General features: G+C 41.5%; 1 protein-coding gene and 1 long non-coding RNA gene across 6 annotated transcripts in view; one reads left to right on the plus strand and one right to left on the minus strand.

Moving 5' to 3' along the window:
* Positions 1–4,455: 4,455 nt before the first annotated feature.
* The window catches only part of GYG1 (glycogenin 1), a 28,274-nt gene continuing 7,738 nt past the window's right edge, over positions 4,456–24,991 (minus strand). For 3 of the 5 annotated variants that reach the window (XM_037909010.2, XM_043521771.1, XM_043521772.1), the window contains 6 exons: positions 18,193–18,367; positions 17,731–17,893; positions 10,749–10,875; positions 6,822–7,041; positions 5,143–5,193; positions 4,456–4,894 (listed from right to left, as the gene is read on the minus strand). In XM_037909010.2, coding sequence (XP_037764938.1) covers positions 4,709–4,894; positions 5,143–5,193; positions 6,822–7,041; positions 10,749–10,875; positions 17,731–17,893; positions 18,193–18,367 — 922 coding nt within the window. In that variant the 3' untranslated portion in view covers positions 4,456–4,708. The remainder of the gene's footprint in view (positions 4,895–5,142; positions 5,194–6,821; positions 7,042–10,748; positions 10,876–17,730; positions 17,894–18,192; positions 18,368–24,991) is intronic. The other 2 variants (XM_027819886.3, XM_037909008.2) reach the window with 1 other exon arrangement.
* Positions 4,893–24,991, plus strand: part of LOC119567066 — a 31,080-nt gene continuing 10,981 nt past the window's right edge. The window contains exon 1 of the long non-coding RNA XR_006283558.1: positions 4,893–6,793. This is a non-coding gene — a long non-coding RNA (uncharacterized LOC119567066). The remainder of the gene's footprint in view (positions 6,794–24,991) is intronic.

A 24,991-nucleotide genomic window follows, 5' to 3' on the forward strand; every position in this document is an offset into this window, starting at 1 on the left:
GAGTGAGGTTCATCGGGGGGTTCTGGGTGCAGGCAGGAGTGAGGCTCAGCGGGAGGGTCTGGATGCATGGGGTTGGGCGGATGGGCAAACAGCTACCTGCACAGTGATCCCTCCCCCTGCAGCTGGGGAGTGATGGGTGCAGGAAGTGTGTGGGGGTGGGGAAAGGAGCTTGAAGAGCTTCCTCCAGCCATGGGAGAAATCTTTGGGTAGGTGCCGTGCATCTTTGCATGGATGCTGTGCAGGGGAAGAGGAAGTCCTGTCCTCCCCAGCCCAGCTAGGACTAGCAGCTGAGCCTGGCGCAGGGTAGGAGCCACCAACTGGGTCTTCCCCAGTCCCATCCCTGCCCCTCAGTGATTTACCTCTCTGCCGGCTGCCCTGGGTACCGAAAAAATACTGCTAAGGAGAGTTGCATGACTGCTCTTGTGGCTTCCCTTTGCTTCCCCTGTCAGAAAGTCATTTTTCTGCAGGGAAGTGAAGAAATCTGAAGGGGACATAAATTCTGCGCATGCACAGTGGTGCAGAATTTCCCCAGGAGTATGTTAGTGCTCTCTCCACCATGTTACAGCTGTTGTTAGCATGAACAGTTCAAATACTGTGCTTTATAAAAGTAGTCACTCTAGAAGGTGGAGCCTTATTGCTTGAATCACTGACCATATCCAAGGCAGGCTGAGATTCTTGGGGCATTAATGTCAAGCACTAGTGATCTTTTCATCTTTGATTGCACTTTTATGTCAGGCATATGAAAACACACTAAACTGGTACATGTTGATAATGCAGAAGCTGGTACTAACCTATAGCATGGATCAATAAGATTTATTAGCAAAAGTGGTATATTTTCTGCAAAGACACAAGCTACCTACATCATTTGGGAAGGAGGTGTGCGTATGTCAAAAATCTAAGAGCAGAGAACATAACAGTCGCATGAAAATATGTGAGAGAGAGAACAGAGGTGTGTTTTATCCTTTTTTCTGTCGCTATCGTGAACATCTGACTTCAGCATTAGCATACGACAGGAAGAATGCATTTGACCATGCAATATTAAAACTTGGAAAATGCTGTGGGAATGATTACTGCATATACTGGTCAATGTAAATACTACTGCAGTTAAACTTTTTGTTCAGCTTTTACACTGTTTCTTGCCATGTGTTGAGAACAGAATTAAGGCATCTATACCTTACACCTTTACTTAGTAGTTGTTAAAATTTTGAGGCCCTATCTCACTGCAGTATTTAAAGTAGAGATAGGAAGGGTGTTACTTTGGTAACACCTAAAAGATCAGAGTAGTGGGAATGGGTATTTCTTCATCTTTCTGCAGCTTGGAAATAATATTTAATGAACCAGCAGAGGCTGGGAATGTAGCTGTCTGCTCACATGGTGTGGTTGGTAAAACTAAAGCCATGGTAGTCTCTGCCTAGTTGAGATAAAAGTTTATAGTAAGTGTCAATTTTAAATGACCTTTCCCTACTTTTAAAAAATTGAAAATGTTTTATTGGCATGTTGTATAGAATTTAAGCTCTACATGCTAAATAGCTATGGCTTTCTTCCAAGGCTGGGCCAATAGACCTTTTAAGTTTTACTGAACTATGATAACTATGGATTGAAGAAGTTGCAGTCTACAACAATGGTAGCAGATGCTTGTAAGTTCTGAGATCAAACTAGCTCATACTTAAGAAATTTTCAGACTACTCTAATGAACTGACTGCATCTTTCATCAGGCATAAATGGAGGCAATTAAAAGACTGCTTCTGCTCCCCAGCTCTCTGGAGCAGTGATGTATAGTCTTTCTGCTTAATAAAACATTTACTTAGAATATTTGTAGCCACTAACTATTTTTCAGGGAAGAATCTCTCCTAAAATTAGAACTCCCATGTTAGCTTTTAGGCCAAAAACTTCATTAGTTGCCAAGTTGGAAATAACACACTTTAAAGACCTCATCTTTTAATGAGTTTAAACAGTAGTATGGTTCCATGTACAATCTTAATTCTGATTTGTGTATCCTCCACCTAACAGGGTTAGGGATTTTTTTTTCAAACAATGGAAACACTTAACAGAAGGTGGCTACTATCTTTTCTGTGAAAAACTGGTGAAGCCTCAGCTTTCTTAGTGAATGTGGTATTGAGAGCTATAGAAGAGCTCCTATGCTTTAAGTGAAAGGGCAGCCCTTTGTTAAACTCCTTGGGAAGGAAAGACCTTGCCCTTAGTGAGTTGGATGGCCAAGGAATTCTGAGATTCATTTATATCAAGTTCATTTTAACTGGCTGTTTCCTTACACTGAAGAAAAAAAAAAAATTCAAATGCATGCAGTCTGCTCAGATACTTGCCCCTTCCATTTCAGAGGACATGGGAAATCTTTCCTTCCTAAATGAACACCTAGATGCTTTTGTACAGACCTTCATATACCACTTAGGGCCCACACCAGACTCCCATTAAAAAGAGAGCACAGTACTAGGTCATAAAGCACTGGCTGAGTTTTAAGTCATTTCAGATTCACTTAATGAAAGTGATGTAAACAGTCTTGGTCGAGAGTGTTCTATTTAAAAGCAGAACAATTGCTGTAGCTACTATGCACCCACAGTTGGGCAACAGTACATTGAGAAACATGCTACCACAAGCTGTATGCACAGGCCTAGTATTGTGGTACTCAGGCAGTAAATAAATTAGTGTGCAGAGATGGATGCTGTTGCAATACTACTGATTGTGTGCCTCCATGGAAGAGCCTCTGCAGGACGGTTTACTGGTAGTAGGGGATTGGGGCAGTCCTGCTAAGCAGGATGCTAATCTCAGAACTATCAGCTGGAACCCTGTCAATACAGTTATGAGCCTAGACTCTCCACTACATCTTGAGTAAGATAACATGCCCCTTTAAACATGTGCACAGGCAGTATTAGAGCAGCGATCAGGCACTCGCACAGTAAGAAGAATTGGTGACTGCAAGCTAATGCCATTGGCTGCATCCAAAGACACAGGCCGATATGGACTAGCTGAATGGTAGGCAATGGGAAGTTGTGGGAGAGATGGTCAAACCCTTGAAACTTCAGCATGAGTGATTCTTTTATCACAGAGCTGTAGCTTCTCTTCTCCCCACACTACCCCTGCTACACACTTCATGAAGCGGGCATGTGCTTGGAGCTATACTAGGCTTTATTGCAGTGCCTGTGCTCCTGTCCCATACTGCCTCACCTCTTGTTGCCTTGCCATTCAGGCCAGCAACTAACAATGGTGAGGAGGCAAGCCACAGTACCTTGCAAGTTTTGTCTTACTCCGTGCATGATTCTTATGTAGCCCTTCTTCCATCAGGGGTACATTTATGTACAAGGGTGCTATGCTGGAACGTGGTGTAGTGGACTTTTAAGCCACAGATTTACTCAAGGCAGTGATGATAGCTTGTACTAACAGTGTTCCTTAGAGCATACTTTAAAGGTATCTGTAGGGTTAGAGGTTTTGTTTTTTGAAGGCTGGGGAGTAAGCCTATTTACATGGCTAGTCTCTCCCAGGTGTTGTATGCTAGATTGCTGATCTGCCCCTCCAGCAAGCAGACATCCTGTATGCTTGATCACCCTGCAGCAGTTTTGGTTGACCTTTGAGGGATGAGATCCTCTGGATCTCGGGTCTGCTTAGCTGACTAGTTTGTTTCAAGAGGTCCCTACAGGACTCCTCTGCTCCAAGTCGGACCAGCAGAAACGTGAGTGTTTTATACTGCTACTCATCACTATTTATCCATCCAGTGGCAGCTACACCAGACAGTTATGTGCTACCTGGAAACTAGGGAGCTTGCCCCAGTCAGCTGGCTATTTGAGTCCCTTTTTTAGAACACTCTTACAATGTCCACAAAATAAAGATGTCCATTAAGTTGTAGGTTCATAGAAGAGTTTGTGAATTTAAGGTTTGGACTAGGAATACCACTAACCTTACAGTTTTTTTTTTTTAATTACTTCAGTGGTCTCCCATCTCAAACAGTCAGGAGTCTGAGACCTCTGCAGATTTCTCCAATACTTTACTTGGAATGGCTCAAGATTATGAGTTAGGGAAGCCAGAAATGCATCATGAGTTTTTATTTTGTAATGAGTGCAATATTACAGGTAAAATTCAGTTTTACTAGTCCCATAGTATACAGAACTAAACAAAAACATTCTACCATGCTGTATGTACTGTACTTAAAACCTGGTCAAGATCTTCAGTGTGAGACTAATACCATAAAGCAGTGCCTTTGCTGTTAGAAGTTGTATTAAGTTTGCATGTATGCTAACAGTTTAGTACTAAACATTTAGAGTAAGGCAGTGTTGCAACCACTTCAACTTCTAAACAATCCCAAAAATATAGGGTCTCCTGTATAAGATAGCAAGAAAAAGTAGTAACGCCATTCATCTTTTAAGAGGTAAAGCACAGCCCTACAAGTTTAAAGGAATAAGTGTCAAGCCAGTTTAGTGCCCTGTTCCCGAGGGGTTGGTTTGTTTGTTTTTAAAATAGGCATATCCAGCAGTCTTACTTAGAAGGGAAGGCTTCAGGATTGTGCAGGTACAGCCGGCACAAGGATTTCTACTCTATAGCTTTTGCTCAGTTCTCACCTGTAGTACTGCAAAGATCTTCAGCCTGATGAGTATTATCAAGCTACTAGCAAGCTTAACTGACCATATTCAACACTTTCCTAGCTGCTATAGCTCTGGAACAAGTTCTTGCATCTCTGTGAACATCGGCAATAGAAGTGCTTCTACTGGAGGTAGGTGTCAAGTTTTTTCTTTATATTGTCAAAGGAGTCTGCTCCCATATAGTCAGCCTGGCCTTGCTCCCACTTCTCCTTCCGTTCTTCTGAAGATTCAGCTGGTGGAGGAGATGGCGGTGAAGTTGGTGCTGCTGCTGAAAGTGATATGTGGGACACTGCCTCTGTAACCTCGTCCTGGAAGGAGAGCATAGTAAGTAGACAGTATAAGAGTTATAGGGCCTATTTCTAAGCAAGCAATAGAGGGCTGAAGGTGGGAGAACCAATGAGATGTTCTCATGCAAAGCAGCAAGCACTGTTTGGGGGGGAAAAAAATGCAAGGGTTATACAACTGTCCTAGCCAAAAAATAAAAATGAACAAATTGAGAAGTCAATGGAGAGCGCACAGGAAAGTACTGGTCAATATTGGTTTAAGTTCTTCATACCTCTCTACAGAAGCCACAAGAGAAAGCCAGAGAATAGACCAAGCCCGACAGCTGCAAATAGTTCATTAGAAAGGTGTAAGATGGACGAGAAAGCATAGCTCTAAAATAGATCAGTAACTTTGGGCTTAGAAAGGTTGAGAACTTAAAAACTACTTTTTCTGTTATACTAAATTTAGTATAAAGTTACTGCAAAGCTGCATTCCATACATGCTATTAAACTCCATGTGTGAAAGGTAAAATAAAGATAGAAAGTTGCTGTAACCTATACTTTCCACTTACTCTACAGATGTAATCTTCCTAAACTAGCTTTTCTGGCTTTTTAGATTAGTCTGACTGAATCCCTAGCGATGTAGGATTCACTTTTTCTCCCCTCCCTCTCATGGAGGGACGGTCAACACCAGCTTGTGGAGTGTCGCAGGAGCACTCATGGCATGCCAAGTTCTTTTAAACATGCTTATAACTATCTGCAGCCTCAGTCTGAGATGCATGAATATTAGTGCAGTTAGTTTTCTTTTACAGAGTAGCTTCTGAACTGCAAGGCTGATCACAACCATATATAATATCATTGCGGTGGTGGCCATCATTGCGCACACACTCATCCAGGGAGAGATCTTAACCACTGTATGAGATTGCTTGTTCTCATCTAATACTCAGAATTCAGTTTTGTGATAAGGGGGAACATAGGAGGGCCCTCCTCAATCCTAGTTTTAATTTTAGGCCATTCAGCATCAACATTTTGCTCTTCATCATTATTTAGGGAGCATAAGATGGGTGTTTGCTCTGGCCAGCAAAGGGTGGGTTACAAGATAGTTCTGTATGGTCTTTTCCACTGAATGGAATCATTTCCAGAATATCTGGAGTAAGTCTTGATATTCAGTAAAAATTCAGTATTTTGTTACAAGACAAAAATCTTTAAAAAAAAAAAAAAAAAAAAAAAACTGGGTTAATATTTGTGCAGTATTAGCAGAACTTCAATACTAGAAGTAAACTGAGACAAAGTTTAGTCTCACATGTTCAAGCACTTTCCAACTTAGGATGTGCGGACTTTAGAAAATTAGAGAGAATATTTAGTTCAGCATATTTAGGAACACCTGTTGTAGAACTATTCAAATTTAATCTGGTGAGCTTTAAAATGGTTAACAGCCAGGTAATTCCTATTAGTTAGTACAAATGTTAAGTTGCTACAAATTACTTAAGGACTTCAGGATCCTGACTCCTTGTTTTGTCATACAACCTTTTTGTTTGGGTATCACCTGTGGGAACTGACCCCCCAAAACAATTAGCCTTTACTGCTTGAGCTGGAAGACCAAGTCTGTTTGCTTGAAGTCAGTAAGAGAGACAGGCCTCTGTATGTAGTTTGGGGGGCAGGGGGGTTTACCCCAATTTGGTTTCTACACAATTGTTAGTAGCCATTTCTTCAGTAATTCTTTAGAGTTCACAGTAGCTATTTAGAAAGGGAGGTGGGTAAACAGTTACACCAGCGACCAGACTAACCCAGTTATTTCCTCTGTTCTATTTTATTTCAAGCCTTAAACGAGGAGTTGAAGAAAGCTATGCTTCAAGTCAATGGATTCTTCCTGAAGCCTTCAGTAATTTGAAGTCTGGGATGGGGGAAGTACAGAACATCCGCATTTAGACTGTTTCAATGCAGGTATCTAAGATAGAAGATGACGACATACCGCCTTTACACCTGTAGTGGCATCTTTAACAATTCCATGTTGTTCGAGTAGTGGTAAGATGTTGGTGACGAAGGTATGCCACCACATGTTGAGGAATTCTGGGTGAACCATTGTGGGATCACTTGTGTCACCTTTTATGCTTTTTGTTTTGGAGTCATATGTGTAATTCCATGGTTTCATTCTTCCTAGGAAATGCACCACTTTAGCATTTGTGCCAAACCTGCCAAACAAAGGAATCTGAATTAGACACTAGATGTCCAGGAAGAAGTACATACAAGATAGCATTCCATCTCCTAAAGAAAAAGCTAAGAAATTGCAACTGCCTACTGGCACTGAAAGCATCACTATGCAACAGGAGAACGCAGATAGAATTCTACCTCAAATAGCTTATTCAGATTGAAAACAGCCAAAACCTAGTGGTTTGGGCCATTTCAGTACTTACAGCAGCCAGTCTCTTGGTAGTTTGGTGTCCATGAGAACTCAGGATGGAACAGTCTCAAGCAGCAGTTGCAATCAGAACAAGTTTTAAGAGTGAGAGTTTCCACTACAGATTCAGTGATCCAAATAGCTAGACACCATACACTTAGCCTAATCAGCCATCAGTGACAAGATCACTGGTTTTTAAGTCTTCAGCCCTACAGAAGGGGAGGTTGGAATTGGTCAGAATATCCAGCTTCAGAAAGCTTCCGCCACTGCAGCTCTGCAGAGGGTAGTTCAGGCATCCTAGAAGGATGCAGTCTGTCTCACCTGCCATGGAGAGACTGCACGGAGGTGTTTTAATGATTCTCCCTCCACCCCACTCCTGCCTCGCTAAATTTCTTTCTTCAAATACATGGCTGTTCAGAACACTTAAAATCTCAGCTCTCTAGGTAGAATCATAGAATATCAGGGTTGGAAGGGACCTCAGGAGGTCATCTAGTCCAACCCCCTGCTCAAAGCAGGGCCAATCCCCAATCAAATCATCCCAGCCAGGGCTTTGTCAAGAGTAGATCAAGGTAGAGTAGATCAGGTAGATCAAGAGTGCCAAATTACACTTAGTTTTTATGGAAGGGCTACAAAAATCATCATGCAGCTACAGCGGGTGTATTTTTTGAAGTCTCTTTACCTTGCTAGTAGTAATCTAGTAGGATCAGAGAGCCCACTCCAGTGGGCTCTTGGTGTTACATTGCTATAGAGTTTCTAGCCCTTCTGGTTGCAGAGGAAGCTTTTTATCAGGAATCTAGTCAAGCAGTATGCTGTCTTCTCAAGTCTGCAGGCAGAAACCTTCCAAACAGTGAACTGCCTCATTTTCATTTTAGTGAAAACTTTAAATCAGTGTTTTTGATCTCCATATTCCCCATTTCACTGCTGATCATTTCAGCAGAAATCAGATTATTCAACAAGCCCAGGTTACGTTCCCAGGTGCCAGATGCCCTGGCTCTCTCATCGGCAGCTGGGAAATACTTCCCGTTTCCTCAGATCTTGGGGTAAACATAGCTCCATTGATAAGATCTACAGCATGTTAAAAATTTAGTGTTTTGTGGTAATTAAACTAAATTTTATTAAATTGTATGTTTTCATGTGTCAGTATAAATGTTTGAAAGTGACCTGAGGCGGTCTGATTTTATACAGCAGAAGGAATCTTACTGCCAGAGTTTAGGTCAAACGCTGTTAAATACAAGCAACATAGAAGAGATTGCTTTGAAGAACTTTGTTTTCAGGCTTTAAGTGCAAGGCCTGAGAGGCTAATGGATCAGAATAGACGGCCAAGTTTAGTTTTTAAAAAAGTCAGGACCACTTTAATGGAATTAAGACAATTCCATTTTGTCCTCTAGAGGGCCAGCCTTCCCTCAATTGAATCTGTTTCAGGGAAACTCTACACTACAGCACTACATCGGTCCTAAAGAGACTAGAAACAAATGTGCTTTGCACATTCTTGTCTTGTTGTTGTTGTTTCTTTTGCTGTGTGTGTGTGTGTGTGTGTGCGCGTGCGCGCGTGCGGCTAGCTAGTAAGTCTGTTTCTGTGAAATGTGAACACTGCTTTCCCCCCTCAATCACTGCCCAGGAGGCTGTGGCTGCACAAAAAGCCCCTAGTGGCTCCATGTAGCTATAGTGGCCGCATTGGTCGCCACATTTGAGAAGTGCTGGTTTAGGCTGATCCTTCCTGTTGTGTGAATAAGATTAGACTTGTAAAGGAAAGCGGTCTTCTACAATAGTTACACTAGAACATTCCATGCATTCCTGGATTGATCTCTGCTGCTGCTCATTTTGGAGTCAGTCAGGATGAAAGTGCCTTTATTTTCTATAGAAAACTGTTAAGTATGTTCAAATGGATTCCCCCCTCACCCCCCAAACCAGGGGTACCTCCACCCAGTGCTTTAAAGCTGGACAGCATGTAAGACTTTCTGTGCAGGTGTGAATCTTAGCCTCATGGTACAGAGACTCTGAAGGATTAGATATTGATGTCAGAGTAGGGTTCAAGTTTGGTTCATTACAGCGATTGAACTGTGTCTAGTGGATCAAAAATATGTTAATCTAGAATGCCTATTCTGACAGCCCATGTGTTACTTTCAAAATCCAGAAACCACTATCTTTAAACAGCCCATTATGTGCATCTAACTCCATTCAGTTTGAAGGAAGTTTTTGCCTGGGCCAGGCAGATTCAGCTGACCTTTCATGGCAACAAGGTCAACTGTAAGTTTTTTTTTTTGTGACATGACTAATCTCAGCAACGGAGTAGCTGAGGAGAGTACGGTGTACGTCACAATAGCTTTTAGCTTACTGAATGCTGTTTATTTTGACTACTCAGTAGTGAGTATTCACTGTGGCTTGCATGTATTTCTTCTTAAAATAAGCGTTCTAATTTTAACTTGACAATATTTCAGATGTTCAGATCACAAGACATGGTTTGAACTTGAGCCAGCAACAATACTGCTTATGTTAGCTGTTGCATTAATCTCTAGCAACTTGATGTCATCTAAAGATCAGTCGGCCTTTTCATGCAATTGCTCCTCACTCGCTTTTGAAGCTAGCAGTTAACATGGTCCAGTTGTAATAAAAAGATCGTAAATTACATTCATGTTTGAATAGTTTTTCACACTTTATGCTGTAACAATCCTAGAGTTTAGATCAGAATTAGGCCAGTAACAATGCAAAGTACCATTACATGGGGAAAACCTCGCATGCCAGTAATACATTTTAACGTTTTTAGAAGGTCTCTTTCTAGGTCTATAATATATAACTAAACTATTGTTGTATGTAAAGTAAATAAGGTTTTTAAAATGCTAAGCTTCAATTAAATTAAAATGCAGAGCCCCCCGGACCAGTGGCCAGGACCCGGGCAGCGTGAGTGCCACTGAAAATCAGCTTGCGTGCTGCCTTTGGCACGCGTGCCATAGGTTGCCCACCCTTGATCTATATAAAAGTTGTCACCATACCCAGCCCACACTGGTTTGGGCTAAACCTCACTCAACTAAACTCTTTAACAAGGACAACTGCTGTGCAGATAATGCCTCTTTGGTCACAGTAGTATACCTGTGATTAAAAGAGTGTTGAGTTATACTCTTGCAATAGAACAGGTCCTTGTCAAATACACCTGTGCTAGGTAAATTAATTCAAAGAATGAGCTGCTGCCACTGACAGAGGTAGTTTAGGCCACAGCCATGTAAAGAATACTTCCATAATCAATACTTCCATTGATTAGTTTATCTAAATTAAACCATTACAAAGTGGTTCAAAGTGAAATTAAGAGATTGCACTAGCTATCACATACCCTTCATTTGGCCTAACCTTGAATCTCCGAACTGAAATTGAGGCAAAGAACTGATTTTATACAGCCTTTTCATCACCTAGTAAGAGATAGGTCAGCTTCACAAGAGCTCTTTTAAATCTGGCCCATATAATGGCTACACTAGATCATTTTTCTACAAGAAAGAATGCTGAACTTACGCTTTAAATGCTGGAAGGTAGGAGTATAGAGAAATGCTGCTTAAGTTATAAATAAATGGCAGGTGTTTGTTGATATCTGTTGTTGCCCAGCTGCTGAAGAAGGTGTTTAATAACCCCTGGTCCCCACCTGAAAGGGAAAGATGGAGAGTTATCAGTATTCCTGTTTTAAATTTCTTCACTAAATCAAGACTCAGTTTAGTCACGTGAGCTAGCATACCCAGTAGGAATTAGTGGCAATACAGTAGTATTCTATTTACAGAAGTTAGTTTTCTTAAACTATAACATTTTCACCCTTGGGAGGGCACATTAGCCCTCTTCCTCTTGCCAGAGGCAGCTACAGATTTGTAAACTTAAGTCATACTTTAGGCTATTTTACCTCCCAGAAGACAGCCAAAGGCTTAGAATCCCTAATGGTATAATTTACATGTGAACATGCATTTGGTCTTGCATGATGCAACTCAGTTTCCATTCACAACTTGAAGTGGAGTTAAATTGGAGTAGTAAACATTGGAAGTGTCAGATTTGTTATTTCAGTTGCAGTGAGGCAAATACAGTAGACCAGATTATGATCTGTCACTCCAGATTTACACATGTAACCAAGATAACTCTGACCCACGGTTGATTATTAGAGGCCCACATGTGGCTCAGCAGTCCTGTACATAATGAGACTGCTTTTTTGGATCAAGGACTGATTGGTTTGCTAAAAGAAAATCTAGGCCTTAATTACATTTTCTGAGAGATGTCATACTAGAAGTCAACTATATTAAAGCTCCTAGTTAGCTTCATAAGCTTATGTGAAACTAGAAATTTTAGGTTTCAGTTGACACATGCACGAAGTGTTCAGACCCCCATTTTGAATGTAGTTTAGTTTACAACAGCAGAAGTCAGTAAATGACTGCCCGGATGCAGAGCAATTATGTGTTTTCCTAAGAGACTTGGAATGCTGAACAGAATGCAGGAATTTGACGAGAAAGTGCATTAGTCAGAGAAATGGACTTCGTTTGTGGTGTTCACCTTGACATTTGTTCTTTACTTACAGAAATAGCCTCAGCACTTTTCCAGACCAAGAACTATGCAAGTCCCTCTCTCAGCCCCTTAACTGGGCCATTTCTGTTTTAGGACACGATAGTGCTATTCTGAATTTGATCTTATGTTGGTAAAGAGAAGACAGCTTTGACACACAAGTGAGATTCCTGATGTATGCTTTTGGATTAAGGTAGCATTAAAATTATTGTATTACTACTCTCCCCGCATTGTTAGTCTGACTAACAACTCCACTATATTTACTCCAGCCAGCCAGTTTGGGCAAAAAAGTGCATGAGAAACCAGATGAGCACTTGTCAGAATGAAATCACCACTAGTGGAGCCAAAAGGTGAGATATAACAATTCTAAAGAAATCATGGCAGTGTTCTACTATTAGCTTTTTGCCAAAGCAGCCAATTGATACAGCAGTAAATTAGAAGTGACATGTGTAAGGCCCTACCAAATTACGGTCCATTTTGGTCAATTTCACGGTCATAGGATTTTTAAAATAGTAAATTTCATGATTTCAGCTATTGAAATCTGAAATTTGTGTTGTAACTGTAGGGGTCCTGACCCAAAAAGGAGTTGTGGGGAGATCCCAAGGTTATTGTAGGGCTGTACTGTGGTACAGCTACCCTTACTTCTGTGCTGCTGGTGGTGGCCGGCGCTGCCTTCAGAACTGGGCAGCTGGAAAGTGGTGGCTGCTGGCCGGAAGCCCAGCTCTGAAGGCAGAGCTGCCACCAGCAGAAGCAAGAATGGCATGATATGGTATTGCCACCCATGCTTCTGTGCAGCTGCCTACAGAGCTAGGCCCTCCATCAGCAGCTGCCACTCTCCGGCCTCCCAGCTCTGAAGGCAGCAGTGCAGAAGTAAGGGTGGCATGATATAGTATTGCCACCATTCTGCGCTGCTGTAGGTGGGGCGCTGCCTTCAGAACTGAGTGCCTGGCCAACAGCCGCCCCTCTCTGGCCGCCCAGCTCTGAAGGCAGCGCAGAAGTAGGGGTGCCAATACTGCAGCTCCCCCCAGAATAACCTTGCAACCTTCCTCTTCCCCCCCCCCCCCCCCCAACTCTTTTGGGTCAGACTCAGGACCCCCAATTTGAGAAACACTGATCTCCTCTGTGAAATCTGGCCTTTTGTGTGCTTTACCCTATAATATACAGATTTCACAGGGGGAGACCAGATTTCATGGTCCATGATGCATTTTTCATGGCCATGAATTTGGTAGGACCCTAGCCATGTGGGATAAATATGAGAGAGCACAGAAGCTAAGGGAGTTTGTCATCAGATATTATTAGGAAAGCGCTTCCAAGTCAAGAGATATGCAACTATTACTATATATTGGGAACTTGCATGCCTTTCTTTTGTAAGACTCCTACCATATTAGAAAGCATCTTTGCATGACCTCCCATGTTTTATGTTTGTCTGTAAGTTTAGACTAAGTGATTCTACTATCCTGAGTGATTCTTTGGAATAGATTTGTGTGTAGACCTAAAGAACAGCTGTATGTTTTGCATCATAGAACTAGTCGTCCTGCACAGTACAGGTTACTAAATTCCTCCCAAACACCATCATCCAATACTTCCTCTCTACTGCATATTCTTCACTCCTTATGTTATGGACTGTTTCAGTGTCCTAGTCTTACTGAAAACCAAGAGCCCCTCCAATCCCACCAAAGGGAATGCCAGTTCAACTTAGCGCTGTATAATAATTGTGCCATATGCTATTATAGTTGCAGGTATAATCAATACTTTAGCATCTTACATCTATATGTTGTTTTAGATCTGAAACTATTAACTGCTCAAATACCAGCTTGGATCCCAGGCTAGAAGGAAGTCTAGTAAATTACATAACCTATGGAAAGTTTCCCTTGCACTGCTCTAAACTATAAGATAAGCAGACTTTTTATTTTAGCTAGTCTTGCTTTTAAATTCATAAAGCCCCAGGTTTTTAGAAGTTTGCTAGAAACACTGAAGGCAAGCATTGGCCATTCCCGTTATGAAGTTCAGTTTCCCTTCTCCCTCCCCATTAGGTACAGTAGTGTGGACCAAGATTATTGCATCATGTTATCCTAAACCTTTAGGATAGCTGAGTTCACAGATAAGATCAATTTGTCATGTCCCAGAAATGGAAAACTAGTGGATATTTTTAGTCTGTCTTACGAAATAGATATTTTGACTACTTTGTAGTCATGTATTACCAACATTTGGGGCAAGCAGTATTATACTGGAAGATAGGTCCCCAAGAAGTTTGTGAACATAAAGGATTAGTATCCAAGAGTTGTAACCACTGTGTGCTGTATTAAAATATTCAGCAAGTCTTATGGCCACTGATAATTGCTTTCTTTCTGTAGAATCAAAGAATATCAGGGTAGTAAGGGACCTCAGGAGGTCATCTAGTCCAACCCCCTGCTCAAAGCAGGACCAGTCCCCAACTAAATCATCCTAGCCAGGGCTTTGTCAAGCCTGACCTTAAAAACCTCTAAGGAAGGAGATTCCACCACCTCCCTAGGTAACCCATTCCAGTGCTTCACCACTCTCCTCGTGAAAACATTTTTCCTAATATCCAACCTAAACCTCCCCCACTGCAACTTGAGACCATTACTCCTTGTTCTGTCATCTGCTTCCACTGAGAACAGTCTAAATTCATCCTCTTTGGAATCCCCTTTCAGGTAGTTGAAAGCTGCTATCAAATCCCCCTTCATTCTTCTCTTCCGCAGACTAAACAATCCCAGTTCCCTCAGCCTCTCCTCATAAGTCATGTGTTCCAGTCCCCTGATCATTTTTGTTGCCTTCTGCTGGACTCTTTCCAATTTTTCCACATCCTTCTTGTAGTGTGGGGCTCAAAACTGGACACAGTACTCTAGATGAGGCCTAACCACTGTCGAATAGAGGGGAACGATCACGTCCCTCGATCTGCTGGCAGAAAGTGGCACTGAATTAAAATGAGTATTTTAGTGTGAATCTTGTTTACCAGGGTGTAATACCTGAGCTATGTATTTTCTTGTACCCGATCCCTTAAGGATTGGTGCTCTGATGAAGATAGCTCTGGTGAACAGATATGTTCACAACAGAATGGCATGCTACTGGAAGACTTCAGCAGTGGCATGTGCGAGCTTTTTTTGGATTATGGCAGAAATTTAATAAAGTGCTCCTGTTTTAGATAGTGACTGGTGTAGGAGTATAACAGACCCAGTGGTGGAAACAGTATGAATAGAGTTAAAAAACATTAACAGTGCTCCTCCACTACCCTTATAGGTCAGCCTTAGGCTTGCTTCTTTTTTGTTGCTAGATTCAATACATATAACTAGGTCTATAAAAAAAAGTAGCTGTTACATTAAAGCCTATTGATCTGATAATGCTTATGCACAAAGTTTAAGATGGTACAGTGACATACTAACAATTCATCTCCCATGTTTAGAAGTGAGATTTTTGAATACCACGTTAGAGTCCCTATCATAGCAGTAATGTAACTTTTGCTTTATAAACAGTGGTTCTCAACTTATTTGCCATTGTGGGCCTCATATGCAGTTCTCTAGTCTGTGTTATGTGGGCCGCATCCACACAACATATATACTACCTGTAGGGCCTTGAGGATGTCCATGGGCTACAGCTGTCTGCTGATTGAGCAGCAAGTGACCCATAGGCCACGGATTGAGAACCACTGCTTTATAAACATGGGACTAGCTGAAAGTTTGAAGAATGCCCGAATTTAGCACTCACTGAAATAATTTGAGACAGGCATGCTGGTTCGCTGCACTTTTAGATCATTCGCCATTGTACCATTGTCAATGATGAGGTTATTGTCTGACCCCAAAGAAGCACAAGCATGATTTATTCTGTTAAGTTTGCTGTGTGCTACACTAGTTGCTTTATCAAGCTCTTTATGGCTACACTGGGGATTTTGCATGATAGAGATTAAAGTCATAAACTTCCTGTCTAACACCAGTTTGTCAAGCTAACCTAATTTGAAATAGTATTTTAGGATAGCTATAGATTAGGAAGCTATACTATTCTCAGGAAGAACCGTAAGCTTCAAGTGAACCACAGCTCCTCCAAGGTTTAAAAAGGTACTACAGAGTTAGTGGGAGACCAGTTGTCAGGAATTTGTCCCAAGTAGATTGGAGAGGTATTTCTTGATACTAAATTAGATCAAAAGCCTGTTTACTCACGCTTTTACGTATGCCACAGGCATATTGCTTGACTGACATTTTATAACCACATCAAGCAAAATGCCTATGGCATATGTAAAAACATGAAGTGCAGCAGGAACTAGAGTAGAGCCAGGTGACATGGGGTTACTCAACCCCCGGCATTGAAGTTATCCTTTCTGATGCGCGGTTTTCTTCATGAAGTTGAACTTAATGCAGCCACATATGAGTCAAAGCTTCAGTACTACAGAAATACTAAAAGCAGTTTCCAGAAGCTGATTAGTCTAACTTCAGTGTATTCTTGTATGGCTGATACATCAAGTAATTTTGTACTTACATAGCTTGCAACTACGTTCTATACTTGTTAGCACTGGCTGTGATTAATTCATCTTCAGTCTGTAAACTTTCTCATTACTAGAATTCTAATAGGGATTAACACTGACTAATTCAAAGGCTAAATCCCTGCTTTTTATTGCAGTTGAGGGCTAAAACCTGAGTAAGGGCAGAGTTTCTTCACCATTAAGTACTACCTATGGCAAGTCTTCTCATATCCCTCAAAGTGATAGTCCTGTTTAGTTTGCTGGTCCACAATGTAGCAACTGTATGGGATTTCTGGACTGAACCAGAATCCCTTTTTTGGCATGTCCAGTTATTTAGTGAGGCAGCAAATTCAACTGTACTACCAACTTACTTGAAAATGGTGCTCCAAAAGGAAGTTAAACACAGGTCACCTACAGTCAGTAGGCCACCTGTAGAATCTCATTTGGCCACCATTCTAGATTCAGGGGCCCATTAGCAATACCTGCCAGAATGAATACAAAAAAAGCAAACAACTGAATGGGATAGGACATTTACTCTTGGGACTATTAGATCCAAACTCTTTGGAGGTAAGAAGCATGCAAGACAGTTTGCTACTCAAACAGCATGAACAAGGTTGTTAAAACTAGTTAGTAACACCAGAGACGACCTGTACTTGCCAACAGTGTGTGTTCGGGGGGCGGGGGGGGGGTACAAGCATGCTCAGTACAAGCCAAGCCACAAATGGGTGGAGGGGAAGCACAGGACCCTACATGCTTCCCACACACACATTGCCTCTGAGTAACACCACTGTTGTCTCCAAAGAGACAAATTCCCCCCCGCCCTTTTTTTGAGGAAATGCTGCTACTGATTGATAAAAACACCTAATTTTACTCAAAGCTATTTGACTAGCTACTGAGAGTAGAACAACGTTTCAGAACAAATCATTTCAAAAAGCCACGTAGAGCAATCCAACTTTGGCAACATCATGTTCACCTTATCTCTAAGGATATCCACAAATGATTCTTGTGAAAAGTTGAGTTGATGGAAGCTTATTTTCACTGATTTAATGTTTAAGTGGCCAATACAATCAAATCCATTAGTGACTAGTTTTTATCTAAAACGTAGGATACTATACTGGTTTATAATCTAAAGAATGTTCATTCTTCTAGTTGAGAGCTACAGAAAGTTTTAGAAATGGCTGTTTAATTTGGCCTACCTTTGCCACTTAAGACTCATTAAGGTGCCTCTGAAGTCCATCTAGGCCTTTAATACAAGATAAGCTTATTAATGTTTGATGTTAGATTTTCTGACTATAGTGAAGTCAGACTCAATCTATAAGAGTCCATGCATATGAGTTTCCTGTAAACATGAGTACTCTTTCCAATGAGGTGCTGGAATTCTAATGTAAGTGGTGTCCTCTAAGGCATGCCCACCTGAGACATTCCCTCCCTGCCCCCATCATTTTAAACAATCTAAACTTGAAAATTGGAGTTGGAGTCAATACATACCATCAAAGCTGCCTTTCTCTGTGGCAAGTTGTAACAGCTGATTGTATGTTTCAATGGAAGGTCGATAAACAAAAACTCCAGAATTAAAACAGTCAGGCCAGCCTGGATCTGGTGCTGCAGATAGCTCTTCCTTCTCAAAAAGCTCATCAATATTTGTTAAAACCTAGTTGTGGGGGGGAAAAAATTGCTTTCTGTTTTCTAGGCTAGACGCTTCATAGCATTATGTTTTGTTGATTTTGCCATCCACCCCAAGATATGAAGGTAAGCATTCATATCAAAGGTCTCATTTTTATGGTGGACAGCTTTGACAGAGATATTCCCTTATTACTGCCAATTACAAGTTGTTTTGTAGGCTTAAGAGCACTTCCCCGCATACCAAATTACAGGTCCCCAATAAGAAGGAGGTTCCTATTGCAAGCCACTAGAAGGAACAGTATTCTGAACAGCAAATATATAACTTACCATTGTGTCCGCATCCATGAACACACATTTTGAAAACTGAGTCAGTTCCCAGCAGTGGAGTTTTGTTAAAGTGACACCCAGCTCAGGTCTTTTCATTAGTGCTAGATGGGCTGAATCTCCACTGTCCAAGACATCTACCAATAAGACTTCATCGAAGACTTTTTCTAGCACTTTCCTGTGGAAAGTAGGAATCACTGATTTATTTTTGCAAGTTAGTCTTTCCAATATCCCCAACCCCAAGGCAGCTTTGTATTGCCTAGACTCTTAGTGCACAATAAGGAGTTGAAGCCTAGACTGTCTTGTATTTAGTCTACTTTTATTTAAACAGGTGCGCTACAGTCTTGTCAAGTTTCTAGCATAGAAATACCTTAGTTACCAGTTAGTACTGCTCACTGGTGCTGGAGTAGTAGCAATGAGAACTGAAGCGCTGTGTATATACACAAGTCAGGCAGATCATGTCTTGTAGTTTGAGCCCCCCACCCAGTTTTTCAGCCAGACCTGAGAACACTGCCTCTTGGTGAGGTGACAGACTATTTTAAGCTTATTGCAAAGAAACAGGAAGCTATTAGACTGGTCTGTGCAGGACTTTGGACAGCAGCTGAATCCTGAACAGTACTTGTTGACCTTTAAAGCCACAAGGACCAGACGCAACTGCTGCTAGTTTATCTGGCTCATCAAGAGAGTGTTTACTTAGCCAGGGCTCTTCAGGTGGCAGTGAGTGCAGTAGACATCTAGGTAGTTTAGTTTACTTCTTTTTACTTGGAAATGGTTTCTTGGAGCAATGTTGTCTCCACTGTGAGTTAAAAGCATCATATTAACGCTGAAGAGCTAAACTGAAATAAGATACTATGAGTTCTTAAAGCTCTTGGCAGTTATGCAAGTCCAATTTATATCATTTAGTCAACCCACTAAAATTAAATCAGTATCCATAGAGGGATCTTGATTTCTACAGACTACTTTGAGGGACTAATGCTTATGGCTTCAGATTTCTTGACATTTTATGTTTAATACCAGTAGTCAAGTTGGGCTAGCCAACCCATAAATGTCCTGAGTATTTTGAGCTGCTATCAGGGAGTAAACTGTATATGTGTACAAGCTGAATGGTCTTGAACTACAACTTTACCCTCCAGATTGTCAACTGTTGTACTTGAAATGATATTTGATATTATTCTAGTCCCAGGGGAAGTTAAAAAAAAAAAACTTCTAAAATATGCATGAATATTGCAGATCAATAATATTTGCAAGTTCTATTCATGCCACATTCCACTGGTTGTCCAAATATTTGTTTTAATTATGGTGGAGTTTGTACTTTCATGCCCTCCTCTTCAGGAGGAGACTGCTAGCCTAGTGGACAGGAAAATGATTCACCTGAATAGAATGCAGTTGTATAAGTGAGGCACTAGAGTCAGAGACTTGAGACAGATTAAGTAGCCCATTTTGTGTTAGATAGCAGAGATAAACCTGGAATCAACTGTCATTATAGCAAGCAGTATTTGGCCAAGACAGCTTCCTGTGGATTAGATAACAAGGGTCATGTAACTAGTCCAGCTAGTTACTTCCCTTTGAACTTGGGAGTGGGGAGTCATGGCCTGAAGTTAAACTTTCATCTAGGTCAAAAACTTCTAAGGTCTGTTCCATGTCAAAGTTTAGCTTTTGTTGTAGCAAAGGCTTGTTACATTAGTATATTCAATCACAGATAAGACTGAGAAGCTCAAAGGATGAGCTATAACCAGCTTGCTTATTTCTTCCCTTCATGAGTAGGCATATGAAAGGTAAGTGTTAAAGGTTTCAGAGTAACAGCGGTGTTAGTCTGTATTCGCAAAAAGAAAAGGAGTTCTTGTGGCACCTTAGAGACTAACCAATTTATTTGAGCATAAGCTTTCGTAAGCTACAGCTCACATCGGATGCATACTGTGGACAATACAGAAGATGTTTGTATACACACAGACCATGAAAAAATAGGTGTTTATCACTACAAAAGGTTTTCTCTCCCCCCAACTCTCCTGCTGGTAATAGCTTATCAAAAGTGATCACTCTCCTTACTATGTGTATGATAATCAAGGTGGGCCATTTCCAGCACAAATCCAGGGTTTAACAAGAACATCTGAGGAACAGTGGGGGGAAGGGGGGGAGGAAGGAATAAACAAGGGGAAATAGGTTACTTTTTATAATGAATCAACCATTCCCAGTCTCTATTCAAGCCTAAATTAATTGTATCCAATTTGCAAATTAATTCCAATTCAGCAGTCTCTCGTTGGAGTCTGTTTTCGAAGTTTTTTTGTTGAAGGATAGTCACTTTGAGATCAGAAATCGAGTGACCAGAGAGATTGAAGTGTTCTCCAACTGGTTTATGAATGTTATAATTCTTGACATCTGATTTGTGTCCATTTATTCTTTTACGTAGAGACTGTCCAGTTTGACCAATGTACATGGCAGAGGGCCATTGCTGGCACATGATGGCATATATCCCATTGGTAGATGTGCAGGTGAACGAGCCTCTGATAGCGTGGCTGATGTTATTAGGCCCTGTGATGGTGTCCCCTGAATAGATATGTGGGCACAGTTGGCAACGGGCTTTGTTGCAAGGATAGGTTCCTGGGTTAGTGGTTCTGTTGTGTGGTATGTGGTTGCTGGTGAGTATTTGCTTCAGGTTGGGGGGCTGTCTGTAGGCAAGGACTGGCCTGTCTCCCAAGATTTGTAAGAGTGTTGGGTCATCCTTCAGGATAGGTTGTAGATCCTTGATAATGCGTTGGAGGGGTTTCAGTTGGGGGCTGAAGGTGACGGCTAGTGGCGTTCTGTTATTTTCTTTGTTAGGCCTGTCCTGTAGTAGGTGACTTCTGGGAACTCTTCTGGCTCTATCAATCTGTTTCTTCACTTCCGCAGGTGGGTATTGTAGTTGTAAGAATGCTTGATAGAGATCTTGTAGGTGTTTGTCTGAAGGGTTGGAGCAAATGCGGTTTATCGCAGAGCTTGGCTGTAGACAATGGTGTGGTGTGGTGTGGTCAGGGTGAAAGCTGGAGGCATGTAGGTAGGAATAGCTGTCAGTAGGTTTCCGGTATAGGGTGGTGTTTATGTGACCATCGTTTATTAGCACTGTAACTACCTAGTATCTAGTACCCCTCAGACAGAGACAAACACCTACAAGATCTCTATCAAACATTCTTACAACTACAATACCCACCTGCGGAAGTGAAGAAACAGATTGATAGAGCCAGAAGAGTTCCCAGAAGTCACCTACTACAGGACAGGCCTAACAAAGAAAATAACAGAACGCCACTAGCCGTCACCTTCAGCCCCCAACTGAAACCCCTCCGACGCATTATCAAGGATCTACAACCTATCCTGAAGGATGACCCAACACTCTTACAAATCTTGGGAGACAGGCCAGTCCTTGCCTACAGACAGCCCCCCAACCTGAAGCAAATACTCACCAGCAACCACATACCACACAACAGAACCACTAACCCAGGAACCTATCCTTGCAACAAAGCCCGTTGCCAACTGTGCCCACATATCTATTCAGGGGACACCATCACAGGGCCTAATAACATCAGCCACACTATCAGAGGCTCGTTCACCTGCACATCTACCAATGGGATATATGCCATCATGTGCCAGCAATGGCCCTCTGCCATGTACATTGGTCAAACTGGACAGTCTCTACGTAAAAGAATAAATGGACACAAATCAGATGTCAAGAATTATAACATTCATAAACCAGTTGGAGAACACTTCAATCTCTCTGGTCACTCGATTTCTGATCTCAAAGTGACTATCCTTCAACAAAAAAACTTCGAAAACAGACTCCAACGAGAGACTGCTGAATTGGAATTAATTTGCAAATTGGATACAATTAACTTAGGCTTGAATAGAGACTGGGAATGGTTGATTCATTATAAAAAGTAACCTATTTCCCCTTGTTTATTCCTTCCTCTCCCCCTTCCCCCCACTGTTCCTCAGACGTTCTTGTTAAACCCTGGATTTGTGCTGGAAATGGCCCACCTTGATTATCATACACATTGTAAGGAGAGTGATCACTTTAGATAAGCTGTTACCAGCAGGGGAGGGGGGGGGGGGGAGAGAAAACCTTTTGTAGTGATAAACACCCATTTTTTCATGGTCTGTGTGTATACAAACATCTTCTGTATTTTCCACAGTATGCATCCGATGAAGTGAGCTGTAGCTCACGAAAGCTTATGCTCAAATAAATTGGTTAGTCTCTAAGGTGCCACAAGTACTCCTTTTCTTTTTGTAAGTATTAAAGTTTGCAGGGGGCATGAATTGTTTCAAATTTGAAACTCTATCTAATTTACTTATATGGCCTCCATTATCCAGGTGCCTCGGCTTTTGATGCATTTATCCTCAAAACACCTATGAGTTAGAGAAGGACAAGTCTCCCCCGTTTTACAGATGGGAACAAAGGCAGAGAGATTAAGACTTGAACAAGGTCGCACAGGAAGCTTTGTAGAAGAGCAGGGTACTCAGTCTTGATCGGAGTCTCAAGCTAGTGCCCTAAACTAATGGGCCATTTCCCCCCCTTTTTACTGTAAGTTGTGCTAGGCAGCAAAACAGAACCTTCCTTGAAGAGCTTGTAGTCTAAGGCTACGTCTATACTAGAGATCTTGCAGCTGCGCTGTTGTAAGCTCTCTAATGTAGCTGCTCTATGCCAATGGGGAGAGAGCTCTCCAATCAACATAATTAATCCACCCGCAATGAGTGGCGTTAGCTGTGTTAAGAACATAAGAATGGTCTGACCCAGTATTGCCAAAGGTCCAATCAGCCCAGTATCCTGTCTACCAACAGTGGCCAATGCCAGGTGCCCCAGAGGGAGTGAACCTAACAGGTAATGATCAAGTGATCTCTCTCCTACCATCCATCTCCACCCTCTGACAAACAGAGGCTAGGGACACCATTCCTTACCCATCCTGGCTAATAGCCATTAATGGACGTAACCTCCATGAATTTATCCAGTTCTCTTTTAAACCCTGTTATAGTCCTAGCCTTCACAACCTCCTCAGGCAAGGAGTTCCACAGGTTGACTGTGCGCTGAGTGAAGAAGAACTTCCTTTTATTTGTTTTAAATCTGCTGCCCATTAATTGTTTTTGGTGGCCCCTAGTTCTTATATTATGGGAACAAGTAAATAACTTTTCCTTATTCACTTTCTCCACACCACGATTGTATATATCTCTCTATCATATCCCCCCCTTAGTCTCCTCTTTTCCAAGCTGAAAAGTCCTAGCCTCTAATCTCTCCTCATATGGGACCTGTTCCAAACCCCTAATCATTTTAGTTGCCCTTTTCTGAACCTTTTCTAATGCCAGTCTATCTTTTTTGATATGAGGGGACCACATCTGTATGCAGTATTCAAGATGTGGGCGTAACATGGATTTATATAAGGGCAATAAGATAATCTCAGTCTTATTCTCTATCCCTTTTTTAATGATTCCTAACATCCTGTTTGCTTTTTTTTGACTGCCACTGCGTGGACGTCTTCAGAGAACTATCCACGATGACTCCAAGATCTTTCTCCTCATTAGTTGTAGCTAAATTAGCCCCCCACCATATTGTATGTATAGTTGGGGTTATTTTTTCCCCCCAATGTGCATTACTTTACACTTATCCACATTAAATTTAATTTGCCATTTTGTTGCCCAATCACTTAGTTTTGTGAGATCCTTTTGAAGTTCTTCACAGTCTGCTTTGGTCTTAACTATCTTGAACACTTTAGTATCATCTGCAAACTTTGCCACCTCACTGTTTACCCCTTTCGCCAGATCATTTATGAATAAGTTGAATAGGATTGACCCTTGGGGAACGCCACTAGTTACCCCTCTCCATTCTGAAAATTTACCATTTATTCCTACCCTTTGTTCCCTGTCTTTTAACCAGTACTCAATCCATGGAAGGATCTTCCCTCTTATCCCATGACAACTTAATTTAAGTAAGAGCCTTTGGTGAGGGACCTTGTCAAAGGCTTTCTGGAAATCTAAGTACACTATGTCCACTGGATCCCCCTTGTCCACATGTTTGTTGACTCCCTCAAAGAACTCTAATAGATCAGTAAGACACGATTTCCCTTTACAGAAACCATGCTGACTTTTGCGCAACAATTTATGCTCTTCTATGTTTCTGACAATTTTATTCTTTCCTATTGTTTCAACTAATTTGCCCGGTACTGACGTTAGACCTACCGGTCTAATTGCCAGGATCACCTCTAGAGCCCTTCTTGAATATTGGCGTTATATTAGCTATCTTCCCAGTCATTGGGTACAGTAGCTGATTTAAAGGACAGGTTACAAACCATAGTTAATAGTTCCGCAATTTCACATTTGAGTTCTTTCAGAACGCTTGGGTGAATGCCATCTGGTCCCGGTGACTTGTTACTGTTAAGTTTCTCAATTAATTCCAAAACCTCCTCTAGTGATACTTCAATCTGTGACAATTCCTCAGATTTGTCACCTACAAAAGACAGCTCAGGTTTGGAAATCTCCCTAACATCCTCAGCCGCGAAGACTGAAGCAAAGAATTCATTTAGTTTCTCTGCGATGACTTTATCGTCTTTAAGTGCTCCTTTTGTACCTCGATTGTCCAAGCTACCCCACTGGTTGTTTAGCAGGCTTCCTGCTTCTGATGTACTTAAACATATTACCTTTTGAGTTTTTGGCTAGCTGTTCTTCAAACTCCTTTTTGGCTTTTCTTATTATATTTTTACATTTAATTTGGCAGTGTTTATGCTCCTTTCTATTTACCTAACTATGAATTGACTTCCACTTTTTAAAAGATGCCTTTTTATCTCTC

The sequence above is a fragment of the Chelonia mydas genome, chromosome 9 (assembly GCF_015237465.2).
Source record: "Chelonia mydas isolate rCheMyd1 chromosome 9, rCheMyd1.pri.v2, whole genome shotgun sequence".
Lineage (NCBI taxonomy): Eukaryota > Metazoa > Chordata > Testudines > Cheloniidae > Chelonia > Chelonia mydas.